Source organism: Copidosoma floridanum, unplaced genomic scaffold (assembly GCF_036245765.1).
Source record: "Copidosoma floridanum isolate Cflo_tuat_1 unplaced genomic scaffold, Cflo_Japanese_pri ptg000019l, whole genome shotgun sequence".
NCBI classification, from domain to species: Eukaryota; Metazoa; Arthropoda; class Insecta; order Hymenoptera; family Encyrtidae; genus Copidosoma; species Copidosoma floridanum.
This window is the reverse complement of record NW_028321896.1, coordinates 5,785,650-5,798,317: the sequence shown is the minus strand read 5'-3', so window position 1 is coordinate 5,798,317 and position 12,668 is coordinate 5,785,650. Positions and strand designations below refer to the sequence as shown.

General features: G+C 42.3%; 1 protein-coding gene across 1 annotated transcript in view; it reads right to left on the bottom strand.

Moving 5' to 3' along the window:
- LOC106635766 (uncharacterized) overlaps positions 1-12,451 on the bottom strand; it is a 36,976-nt gene extending 24,525 nt beyond the window's left edge. Inside the window, exon 1 of the mRNA XM_089592519.1 lies at positions 12,352-12,451. Within this exon, the coding sequence (XP_089448645.1) occupies positions 12,352-12,451 (100 nt within the window). The remainder of the gene's footprint in view (positions 1-12,351) is intronic.
- Positions 12,452-12,668: the final 217 nt, after the last annotated feature.

Sequence of the window (12,668 nt, the reverse complement as noted above, 5' to 3'; positions counted from 1 at the left end):
CCGAGGCAGGGCCAAACAAAAAAAACACCCACTCGGGTGAATTGGGAAACAGACGTGTATATGCCTACTGGGTGGATAGAGAGGAGTGAGGAAGCAGTTAGTCGCTCGAGTGTTAATTTACGTAGCGCACCTTTTTAATGGGCCGGCAAATGCTGGAGAAGAACGCCCCCGGTGCAGTGTGTACCGTGTATGTATATATACGTGCGCCGTGCATCTCCGTCGTTTTATTCCTTCCGCTCGGATTGTCCGCTCTCGAGTTAATGAGGCAAGAGTTCGATAAATAATTAATCAAACGGCGACGAGGAGGACGGCTGGCTGAGAAAGCCCGGTGCTTTCTTACCCCCCACCCCGTAGCCAGAGTGCGAAGTTTTTAATGCGCGACTGTATCCCTATACGTGTATACATATACGCGTGTGGGTGTGTGCTCATTTATTATGCACACTCACTTTGGCCGTGTATTAGGTTGGAAATGGGGGATGGCATTATTTATGCGCTGTGTCTTGCTGAACGGGAAATTTAACTGGGCACGCTTCAGCTGATGGCTAAAGTCTGGCTCAAGCTTGACTAACGAGAACACGGTTGTAAAAACATTTTTTTTCCCCTTCGTTTATGAAGTTCAACTTCTAGTTACCTGTACATTGCGTGTGTGCGAAGTATGGTCACTTTGTGCTCTATATATTTATAGTGTTCGCAATATTTACTTTCCCCAAGGGTCACGCGAAAAAGTACTTGACGTTTTACAAATAAAATAAAAAGAAGAACAATTTTTTTACAGTACAAAGTTCAACTTCTCAGGGTTGCACAGAGTCTTATTACCGTGTGCAAACGATAATAAGATAAAGTGAACGTTGTTGTCCACTGTTTGTATTGGTGAATAGTAATTTTTTAAAATTATTTTTCCATTAGGCGAACTCGAGACGGACTAAAATTTTTATTGAAACTATAGTAATTTGGATATTTCAGGGGATATTAATAAGACGGCGTTTTAAAGGATAAATTAACTGTTTGGGAAAATTACTTTTTTAATCTCTGTTACCTTCTAATTCTTTTTTTTTTTTTTTTTTTTCGATTCATCTTTTTAAAACGAATTTTCGAAAGATTGCGCGCTCGCTCCAGTTTCGCTTTTCACCCGGCGAGCACAAAAACTAAAAATTGAAGAAAAACGAGAGATAAAATTGTTTCATTGAACAAGATCTTTTCGTCGGGGAAGGGAAAAAAAAAATTGAACAGCAATTGAGAGATGAATGCCATTTTAAACCCAGCGTTCAGAGCTCCATTCGTTCTCCCTTATTTCGCACAAAACGACATAATTACGCGCTACAGCGTTCGCCCGGAGGGGATGAAATTCACCGGAAAATATTAAATCGAACAAAAGCACCGGCAATCACTCCCCGGGACGGAATATGTAAACAGGGAATGCAACATTATAATAAGCATGACAAGGAAATATATATACAGTACGATGAAACGCGACCCGTGAGCCGAAATCAAAACCCAAAGCGTGCACGCTTCATCCCCCCAATTTGAATATCTCCTGGCAGTCGGGGCGAAAAAATAGAAAAAAAAAACAATAACAACCCATGACCATATAACTCGGGCTAGTCGGGTACATTTTGCGTGAGCTAAATATCCAAACGGACGTAGCGAGCCCGGGCGCTGCTTGTTATACAACGCGAAATGATTGACGATTGTTTCGGGTCAACGGGCGATCGCTAAAATCCCCCCTCAACCCCAACACACTCGCGCGCGGTCCACGTACAAACGGCCTTCATTAAAGTCCCATTGTTTGCACTGTTGCTGCGTTTCATTTTTGTCAACTCATATTCCTTCCTACACGTACACCAAAGTCCAATTGCGCTGCAGTGGGAGGGGGGGGGGAGAAAAACCAGTGTACACGCGTCATTAGCCCCGCAGCCGCGGCAAGTAACGCGATTCCCTCGAAAAGAGAGAAACAAGAGCAGCCCCTTGAACAACTTCCCGAGCCATACAGGTATATAATGTATAGCCGGTGTCGCGGAATCAGCGGATCGGCGAGCATAATTTGTGGTCGACGGCACTGGCGAAGTTACGCGCAAAGCTACCCCTACCTACCTACCTGGTCGTTGCAGAGTTTGTTTCGGGGGACGGCGCATAGTATATACGCCATGGATTCGGCAGTGCAGCGAGCCAAGTTCCGGTGGGCAAAGTCTTTATCGCGGGGCGGCGCGTCTCTCTTGCTATCCTACTAATTTCAGGGATTAATTTGGCATTCAACTTTGTTAATGATGCACTAGCTTCTCTCTTCACTTTCGACGCCCCCGAGTGTGCTCTTATACATATACACGTATACCGACTAAAGTTACGCGGGAAGCTTGTGCTCTATATGTTCATACGCGTTCGCGTGAGTGTACTCGTGGGGTGGCTTCTTCCGAGAGATGTTACCTCATTGTGCGAAGTTAATTATATATATCGTTGCGTAGCTTTTTTTTCAAAGAACCTTTCGCGTTACAACCGCCCCGAGCCCCAGCTTTTCCCGGAGACTCTCGCGAAAAGCTCCTGATAACGAGAACTCGAATTTCCCAAACGCGTATACCGCGCGCTGCAGGGGCTGGTGTACACCTTCAACTTTTCATCCCCCATCTTATATATAAATATATATATATATATATATACACACCACGTTGCCGAGAAATATTTAATACCCGACGAGTTTTCCGTGGAGAGCGCGAGGAATTAGAGCATCTTCTAAAATTAATGCTCTGGTACAACGAAACGCGAGCCACTCGGAAAAAGCTGCAATTCGCGAGCTTTCGTTATATTATGTATAGCAACGGTGGGAGCTTTTTTGAAAAGTTGATGGAAATAAGTATAATTTCTCGCGCGATTTTCAAAAGACGTGGCATCGCGAGGCTCCTTTCTCTCTGCAAACAAACGAATTGTGTCGTGTAAAACGAGTTCCCGGGAAAATGCAACCGCACGGCGCACGGCTTACTGCTCGCTTTCGGTCTCCGGCATCGACGTTGCGAGCTTGCGCTTAAAAAAAAAGCTCCATCTTGAGGAAAAAAAAAAAAGAAAAAATTCTTCGGGTGGCGCATCATGTGAGAGCACAATGTCAAAGGGAGGAAGGAAGGAAGAGACGGAGCAGGGGTTGAAGTAGTAATATTGACCGAGGAGTGATTCACCGAGACGTATGTGTAGCTCGTTTGCGCGTCTCTCTGTCTCGTGTGTGTATATATACACATTCAGCAAGACGTACAGTGAATACCGAATGTACTCAGCTATCTTCTCTCGGCGACGTTACCTTCGCTTGTACATATGCATCCGAGCGCGCAGCCGTCGCGCGTTGTCTTTGTTTGTGCTTGCGCGTACGCGAGTCGGCTGACGGTCGCATTTGCTATGGTTGTAATCCAAGGGTATAATATAAGTAGGCGGATGAGTTCTTCGGTTTTTGGCGTACCTTTTTTTATAAGGTTTCAATGTATAGCTACTGAAGTGAATGAACGGAAGTGAAATGTTAATACGAGTGCTGAAAAATTGCGCTGAGATGAAATTTTTCTTTTTCTTTTTTTTTTTGGCTCAGCTGCACGAAATAAAATCGACTCTCGTTAATTTTGCTAAGAAAAAAAAAAAAAAAAAAAAAAAAAAATCTAATTTCACATTATCCGTAAATTGCAAATAACGTTCGTGAAAATAGGTTGTTGAAGCCTTTTTTTTTTTAATTAAAAGAGCTGCTGCACACCGTTCTATATTCCAAAATAATACGAAACACGTCTTCACGCGTATACATTACGACGTGTACCTATATACCATAAACAAGAGAAGAGGAGGTAACAAAATGAGGGAGAAAGAGAGAGGAAGTCTGTTATGGTGCAAGGGGACAATATTCATAACTCACTGCTGTATTGCGGCTTCCTCCAAAAATTTACATTTTTGTCCCTCGAGGTTGTGGCACATCAGTCGTTGGCACGTAACTCCACTATGATACTTGTACTGCCATCCAAGAGGTGAGTATGCGACAAAAATAACCCAACACCTGACAAGAGCAAGGATTACCTATACTATAGATCCGCGTATACTGTGACGATTATATTCCATAATTATGGTTATTCTTGAAATTCATACGTTATTTACTTCGAAGTTTTTTTTCTAGCTAAATTATGCCTAGCATGAAAAAAAAGAACTAATGATAAAAAAGCAGCGTAACTTTGATATTTTCGAATAGAAAACTCTTTTTTTTTTCCTAGGACATGGTAATAAATATTTTGATCTCCCGATATTTCCATATAATTTTGTTTTCTAGTCTGAGAATTAAATAGTTACGTCAAATTAGAATTCAGTGGCGTGCAAGCACATTATATATAACGCAATTTGAGCGAGACTGATGTTAATTTTGAGTTTGAAAGTTGGAGACGAAATTACAGCAATTAAAGTTTCTAACGTAACATTTATTAAAATTATAAAGTAAATGTGTTATTGTGACGACATCACTCAATGTTAATACCAAAATGATGAGTCGATAAAAAGAAAAATTGTAAGACTCTGCGTGGCAAATAATGCAACAAATCAAAGCCAAAAACATGGAAAAATACACCGAGGCTTCGATCATCGGAGTAAAAAAGAAAAGTCCCATTTCCGCCCACGCGGGTGTATACATACTACGTAAAAAAACTCATAAAAAATCCTTCCCCCTTGGACTACACGTCGTCGACTGTACGTATACGAGGTCGTTTACATGTATGTAATTACACACGAGGGATGTGTCGTGAAAAAAAAAAGCCAAGCGACGCGCTAATATGCCAGCTGCCTACTAATGAGAGACCAGCCGGAGGATAGGTATACACGAAGCGCCAACAACTGGTTTGGGCCCCCCTCCCCCGTGATGCATAAGTGTACATGGTTGCTTTAGCGCGTGGCCTTGCTCGTACACCTATACTTGTTTTCCTCTGGTTTGTCGGGTATGCGCGAAAGGACGCGGATGCGCGAGTCCATCGACGCGGATGGATGGCCCCGCGCGGCAGAGATCGGCGAATTGAGACGTTGCCGCGGCTGTGGCTAATGATTGCAATTACGGGAAATTCCGGGGGGCCGATTGGATGGAAAAGTTGTCGCGGCGCGACGTACGCGCAAAGGGGGGGGGGAGACAAGACGTATGACCATCGAGGCGAGAAGCGAGTCGCAGATGGCTTGATTGGATTAGGTGTGTGGCATCGGTATAGGAGTAGGGTGATCGTTCAATGCCACCGCCGTCATTTGTATGCACACCCCGGGACATGTCCGTATATTATATCGCGTTGTACACTTGGTACTTTGCTTCATTTTTGAAAATTTCACTCCTTCGAGATGTATGTATTTTTTACGAGCTGGCATGGTTTGGTCGATTTAACGTATCGAACGAAGGAGGCAACTGTTTCATTGTCAGGGCAATTAATCTAAAAAATGGTCCCAGAGCCCATTGTTGCGGTTTCTCATTGGGGCAATTATGGTTTTCCGGGTTTCTTGCACCAGGTGTACGCGAAAGGGAGGCTCGGATGCTCAAAGCGGACAAAAAGCCGAGGGATCGAGTGTAAAACGCGGAGGAATCGAGAGAGAAAACGGACCTACCGCGGCGAGCTCGCGCGCGCCGAGTGGAGAAAAACGCCGGCATTAGTCTCGTTGCGGTCGCGCGTCATTCGAGTTACTTGTACGCAGTGCCACCGGGAGAAGGTCGCAAGAAACTCATCTCGGAAGGGAGAGTACGAGATAGAGGCTGACGATTTAATCGTGGATAATTTGTACCGGTGCCTCGTTCTTAAACCCCACTGCTCAGCTCCCCTTCTTTTCCTTCGTTTCCCTCCATCTCTCTGTCTTTGCAGGGCTGGAAAATGTAACTTTCACTAATGGATGTACGCGTGATTGCAACAACAATCAAGAAGTACGCGTTATAACTTATGGGATACGTACACGGTAAACCCATCCGTGTTTAAGTACACGTTTAAAGTGGGTAGTTGACATTTTTGTTTTATATAAAAGCACATCGTGGTGACGTGTATGATAATTTTAAGGACAACCAAAGCTGTAGTGCACCAATAGTGGTTCACTAAATTTTACACTTTTAACATGTATAAAAGTGTATAAAATCTATGACAGAAATGTTTCACTCTCTACAACCTTCTTAAATCAATCGTTGATGAAAAAAAAAAAAAAATAGTTTAGTTTAATGGAATAGGTGAAATAGTTTACGAAGCACCAATTTGGTTGTTCTTCAAATGTTTGTCAAGATTACTATAAGGCATTTTATAAAAACGCTTGGATTTTACAATGCATGGAGCTTGGGATACTCTAAACTTCAAAAATCTTGCTTCGAAATTTTCTTCACGTGCCACCTTTTAATGTATCTTTCGAACTCGCAAACGAGATTTTTGCCAATAACCTGTGGAATGGCTCGGTATTTTTTGTACAGCAAAAATTTGTTTTTCCTGCCGTTAGCCCACAGAAACGTCCGTTAATCGTTTACCTCGACAACAAACGAATAATTATTTGCTGTTAAGTACTCGCGTGACGATGTTTTTGCGCAAAAAATCCACGATGATAGAGTGCAATTGGCAGTACTGGTGTATACAGGTATGCATATAATATATGCACGTTCGGATTTACGTACCTACCAGCTTTCGCAAAAAAGTATAAACATACTTTGACGAATTTTTTCGCGCGCCACGTGCACGTATCGCGTGCAGTGCCAACATCGTTTCGGTAGACGACGTGGAAAATTCGCCGGTGTGTAAAAAAAAGTAAGTACTTACATTCGAGAAACGGGTTGGCTGGCGGAGAAGGGGTGGAAGGATACATGAGGTAGAGAAAGATAGCAATGGAAAGGGTTATCGGAAATTTGAAGTGCGGCGTCGATGGTGTGCAGTATTACGAAGTAAAAAATTATAACTTTGAGATCATTTTCTTTTTATTTAATCATCCATTCATGAAATGGGTGCAATTGCTTGTGGAAAAATGTACACGCAGTAATAGGCCATTACGCGCTACACGCACCGAACCTTCCATGACAAGGTAATAGTTTATACAACATATTCTTACCAAAGAATGAATTACTCGATTACACCTTGTTATCTTTCTACATTCCCTTTTTGACATATTTATATGTGTGAATACTTGTCATTTACTTAACAGAATTTACGTCTTCGTCGAACGATTATTGAAATTTCGTTTGTTTTCTGCACTATTAAATTGTCAAAAACAATTGTGGATCTATGACTGTAGAAGCAGCTCAACTGGATGTAAGTAATTCGTTTTACGGAATTTCAATAAACCTTAGCTGTCATTTGTCTCCGTTTCCAAGCTTCTGATGTGTCTCTGAATTTTAGTCTCTCGAACTCAATGACTACATTAGTTTGACTTGTCTGCCTGTCTTCTACCTGTACGTCTTTGTATTTAAGTCTTTGTGATTTTGTGCATGCATTTCTTTTTCTAGATATTTTATTTTGCGTTTCTGTCTTGGTTTCTCTTTATACACCTGATCCTATTTTTTCGAAATCTACGAGTGTCTCTGCAACAAAAACGTGTAGTTTTTTTTTTTAATTTCTTTATACATACATTTTCTGGATCTCTATTTGAAGTATTGTAAAGCATATATTTTCAAAGTCAATTGCGATCTACGCTTCTGTGTCGTTATTTTTCTGACTCTGTATTTTTATTTTTAAACGTCGTTTTTTTGTCTCTTATATCTACGTGCATGTATAGTGTTTCTTCATAGATAAATCACTGAATTGGTCTAGTTGTTCACGTAGGATTGAATCACTCGAGACGTTTCATTAACCTGTGATATAGCAAACACAGAACCTTTTCAACCAACCAGAAGGCCCCGTCAGTTCTACGTCGACGCTAACTCAGCCTTTAACGATAAGCTTAGAGAATCAGGTCCCTGATGGGCTTGTCTCTCACAGAATAAGTACTCGTATTTTCGTGATGTGTGCTCCTAAGCGTCTGTATTTTTTTACTCAAGTGAGTAAATCGAGGAGACTACGACAGACCCTGAACTTTCACTGGGAGACATATTATTCTAGAAATCGTTTTAAATCATATCAAATGAGGCATTTTAAGGATCGGACACTCCCATCTCAAGTTATGATACCGATATACATCCTTAGCCGATAAAATCTAAAAACCCAAGCTCTGACCACAACCAAATTCTCATATTCCCCGGACAGACAAGGTTTTTGAAACTAAAATCTCCGCGTCTATACGAATGATACACGCGCCGATCGTAAAAACACCCAAAACGATCCCAGCCGAACAACAACACTGCAGCCGCGCTCGCATAATTAAAATCAAGCTAATGCCGCTCATCACGAGCGAAAAGTGAGCCACGAATCTCGTCGGGGCGGCCCCCGCTCGGAGACTCCCCGCCCGGGTCGTAAAAGGCTTCGCAGGCTCGTATAAACGCCGCAGGTGGGCGGAAATTCCCTTTGGACTCAGCCGCCATCAGCAGCTCGCGGTACAACGCAGCGTTAACGGGGGCTCATTCCGAGCGTTAATTAACGTCGAAACTACCCCCTGCGCCCATCGCCCCCACCCCCCTCTCTACATAATAAGATCATCCTTGCAGTTTTCGTCCGAAAAAAAAACTTTCTTCTCGCTCGTATATTTTCTTCAAACTTCCAAACACACGTATTACGCTTTTTTTCGTTAGACGTACACAGACAGACAGGGGTGGAAGAGTCCACTCCTGCATAACCATATTCACAACGATACGGTGTATCTGACTGTACCTACGAGTTCCCATCCGAATTAATACATACGTTGATTCATTTTTCATTAGTTAGAGTTCAATGGCGGGACACTCCTGCACTCTAACTTGCTCTATATTTATATTGTTGAACAAAGATTAAGCACTCGTCCGATATTATTTGATAAAGTATGCCCGATGATGACGGGTCGGGTGAAATATTTTTTACCGATCTATAACCAATCGCGCTGTGGATATCAAACGTGCAGTCGAAATCGAGTGTATAGGGGGCAATAATACATCTCTGACAAACATTTAAACCGTTGAAAGTTGGACGGCTCGATCTAGGCGTGTCATTTTTACACGCCCCCCGCTTGTCAATTGACAATCAAATACCTGTTTTGTCCCGTTATTCAAAATAAATCATAGGCTGGGAAAACACACAAAAGATGGACGACTCCGTCTAAGGGAGATCGAAGGCTTAATCGAGCTTTTTTTTCCTTCGGGTTCAAAGAGCGCAAAAAACAATGCACTGCTGCGCGACACAAAAGGAGTCGATCGGAGTATCGGAGTTGGAGTGGGGTGGAAGCACATCTAGTTTACCTTGATAAAAGCAAACCTATATACAAAAAACAGTTCAAACAGCATATCAGAAATTCCAGTTTTCCTTTGCGACAACCCGCCGCGCGCTGCCTGTGTACATGTATATAATGTGTGGATGTGCATATAGCCTTACATATATGTATATATACTCGCGAGGAAAGAGAGAGAGACTTTGGCGCTGTGTCGTAAATCACGTGACGCTCACGAGAGACAGAACGCGAAATAAGGAGGGCGGGGGGGAGATGTATATGTATATGCATCTGAAAGCGAGAGGAGGAGGGAAAGACTCGCTTTTGTCGGAAATGAAGCGAGTAGCGCACCGTAGGATATTCTTATATACTTATTTCGCATCGACGGGCTAGCTGGACAAACGAATGTATAATGTATTCGTGAGGTGAGGTCGAAATTGAAAAGGAAGGGGGTGTACATCGTCATCAATCTCCACTAAAAGCACTAGAGGACGCGAGTTTTGCCCCCTCATACCTACTCGCGTGTACGTGCATGGACACTTTTTTTCATTACGTTATAGCATATATATATATATATATTAGCAGCAAGGAAACGTTGGGGGGGGTGGGAGAGGTAAGATTTTTCCCTGAGCGCATATTATATATGTATAAGCACGTTTTACGGGCTTCCTTACTTTTCCGAGCTCTCTTTTGCTCGCGTGCTCGTATCGCGTATACGCTGCAGCTGCTGTCCGTGTATATGATATGCCTGGCTCTCGTCGAAATATTCCATCGGCGCATTTCTTTATCTCTCACGCGACGCGCGTATTATGGCGCGGGAAGGTGAAATGCGGGAAATAAAGGTGCTGCGGGAGAGTATGCGGTCGTTGCTGCGGAGAAGTATATGCATGCATGCGTGCAGTATGGTATATAATGGAAAGAGAGAGAGACGAGTAATATACATTACGTACGGGTCGTCGCGGATGCCCCCCCTCCCCCCGCTGCGAGGAATTTGATTGGGAAAAATTTATTTTGACCGCTAGGTATGTGCTATTGGTGACTTTTCCACAACTTGTATCCCCTACGTCTCTCTTTTTTCTCTCCTTTGATATTACCTACCATTGTTTCTTGAAATATTTGGTTGGATCGGGAATTCGACTGACGGCAATTTCAGTCCAAGGGCTTACATAATGAAGGACCCCACACCAATTGTAGATTTTTCGGGGAAATCTTGATTAAATTTGAGTTACTCCATATTTTTATAATCACAAAAGAATCCTCGTAAAATTGTACGTGTGATTGCCCTTTTTTTAACCTCCGTCAATGGATTTTGAAAAATGAAGAGTTTATTTTTTCCTCACAGCGCAATTTTCGAAGATAATTAGTTTCTCGACAATGAGCCTGGTGGCCTCAATTCTGTTGAATACACAAGATGCTGATCATAATTTAAGGAATCTCCTTGAATTTGTTCAAGGCCCATCGATGGATTTTCCGTAACCGATCGAGCCTCCTTAATTTGTTTTATTATGGTATTTGTACATTTGTAGAAAAGCGACAACAGGTAACAGTAAGACAAGTTTACGAAAATAATAGTCTGCGAGGAAAAATAATAGTCTGCGAGCGAGCAAAGGTGAGGATATACATCAGCGACAATGGCAAGCATACGTTTGTATCGAGTGTAATAGCATGCAGGGCTACACTGATGGATCGCGGTCGACGTCAAGTGGATTGTCTTGCCGTATAATTGACAAGCTGCTGGCGTACATGTTTACGTACAATACTACATACTCGTATAGCGAGGTAGCCCTTGTGGTGTGTATACCTTCTCTGGCCAGGTTATTTTGCCGCGACGCGGCCTTCGATCGACCGATACACAGCCGCAACCGATTTTTGATACATTTACAATAAATACGTGTATCAATGCGTGCAGCCTTAATGACTGCGGTAATGTGCGCGCGTTTAGTATAAGTATACAGTAGGCTGCCAATTTTCTCCCGTCCGTGCGGAGAATCGCTCCTATACATGTATGTATACGTATACTGCAGCCACTTGCTTCGCACGCAATTAAGCGCTACCGGGCGCTCGTCCGCGTATACGTGTCAATTAAGTTGGTTTTTTTTTTTTTTTTTTTTTTTTTCGTTCCCCCCTTTGGTTTTACTTTCAATTGACTCGCACGATTAACGTTTTCACCAATTTCGCTTGACCTTTGCGTCCATCAAGTTTGTGAGATTTTTTGTTTCGTAATCTGAACATATTCGTATACTGAATCCGAAAGGAAGAGTAATTAGCTACGACTGGACTACAGTCTTTTGTTTATTAATTGGTTAACTTTTAGGTTTATAACAAAATCATTTTATGAAAATTTGTTTCTTTTACACATTTTTACCAACAAAACCTTGCATCCCAGCACTTGACAGTATTTCTAGTGATTTCCAAAATGTACGAGTAAATACGCGGTTGAATGCTTAATGAGACACCATCAGCCTTGCCTTAAAATTCATTACTACATTTGGGTTCTCATATTGGGGATTTAACCAAGACTCTGAGTGAAAAAAAAATTTTAAACACTAGTAAGCTAAAAATGTTAAATTTTCATATAACCGTGATAATTTTCTTTTTCGCTTATTTTAATTTTACTACGAGCAATGAAATTTTGGCTCTGATATCGAGAAACTGAGCCAGCAGGGTAACAGCTAAAAATGCTTGGGCCACAAGTCCATATAGGAGGTTAAAGAACTAAATAAATCGCGTATACAACAGTATAAATTTCCTTTTATTTGGAATATATTCCATGTAATAAAAGCAAGCAGATTATCAAAATTCATTGATGTTATCGACATTAATCAAGCGGTTGCCGTGTGAAAAGTAAATGACCATTTTATCGCACGTGATGATGAAAACACGTATTGAAAAATACTTACGGCATCCTATTACAATCTTCACTTCATTAGATAAATTTGTCATGCAATAAAACTAATCACGATTGTGCATCCGTTCTGTTGTTTTCGTACCGATCGCGGTTTTCATCCCCGCGATCGGTATCACGTAAATGAAAAAATTCACCCAAAAAAGGATACGAATTTTTCACAAAATGAAAAAGACACTTGCCTGGCTTGGTCTGTTGAGGTTTCCCCCGGACGCTCGAGGATACGAACAGCAGCAGCACCAGCAGTTGTAACTTGGCGCCAACTCCCGGTGGCAGTATCATCGTCACCCACCCCGGGCCCAACCCTCTCTTTTGCCGCTTATTCTTTTTTCCCTCCGATGATTATCAACCATAAACCGTGAGGTGGAAAAACCGATAAACTGCACCCGCACTTGGTACGAATTGCACTTACATACGAGTAACCAAAGCACAGAGCGCAGCAGGAGGGCCCCTGCGCTTGGAGCGAAAAATCGCGAGTGCGCTCGGTTGGACGCACGCG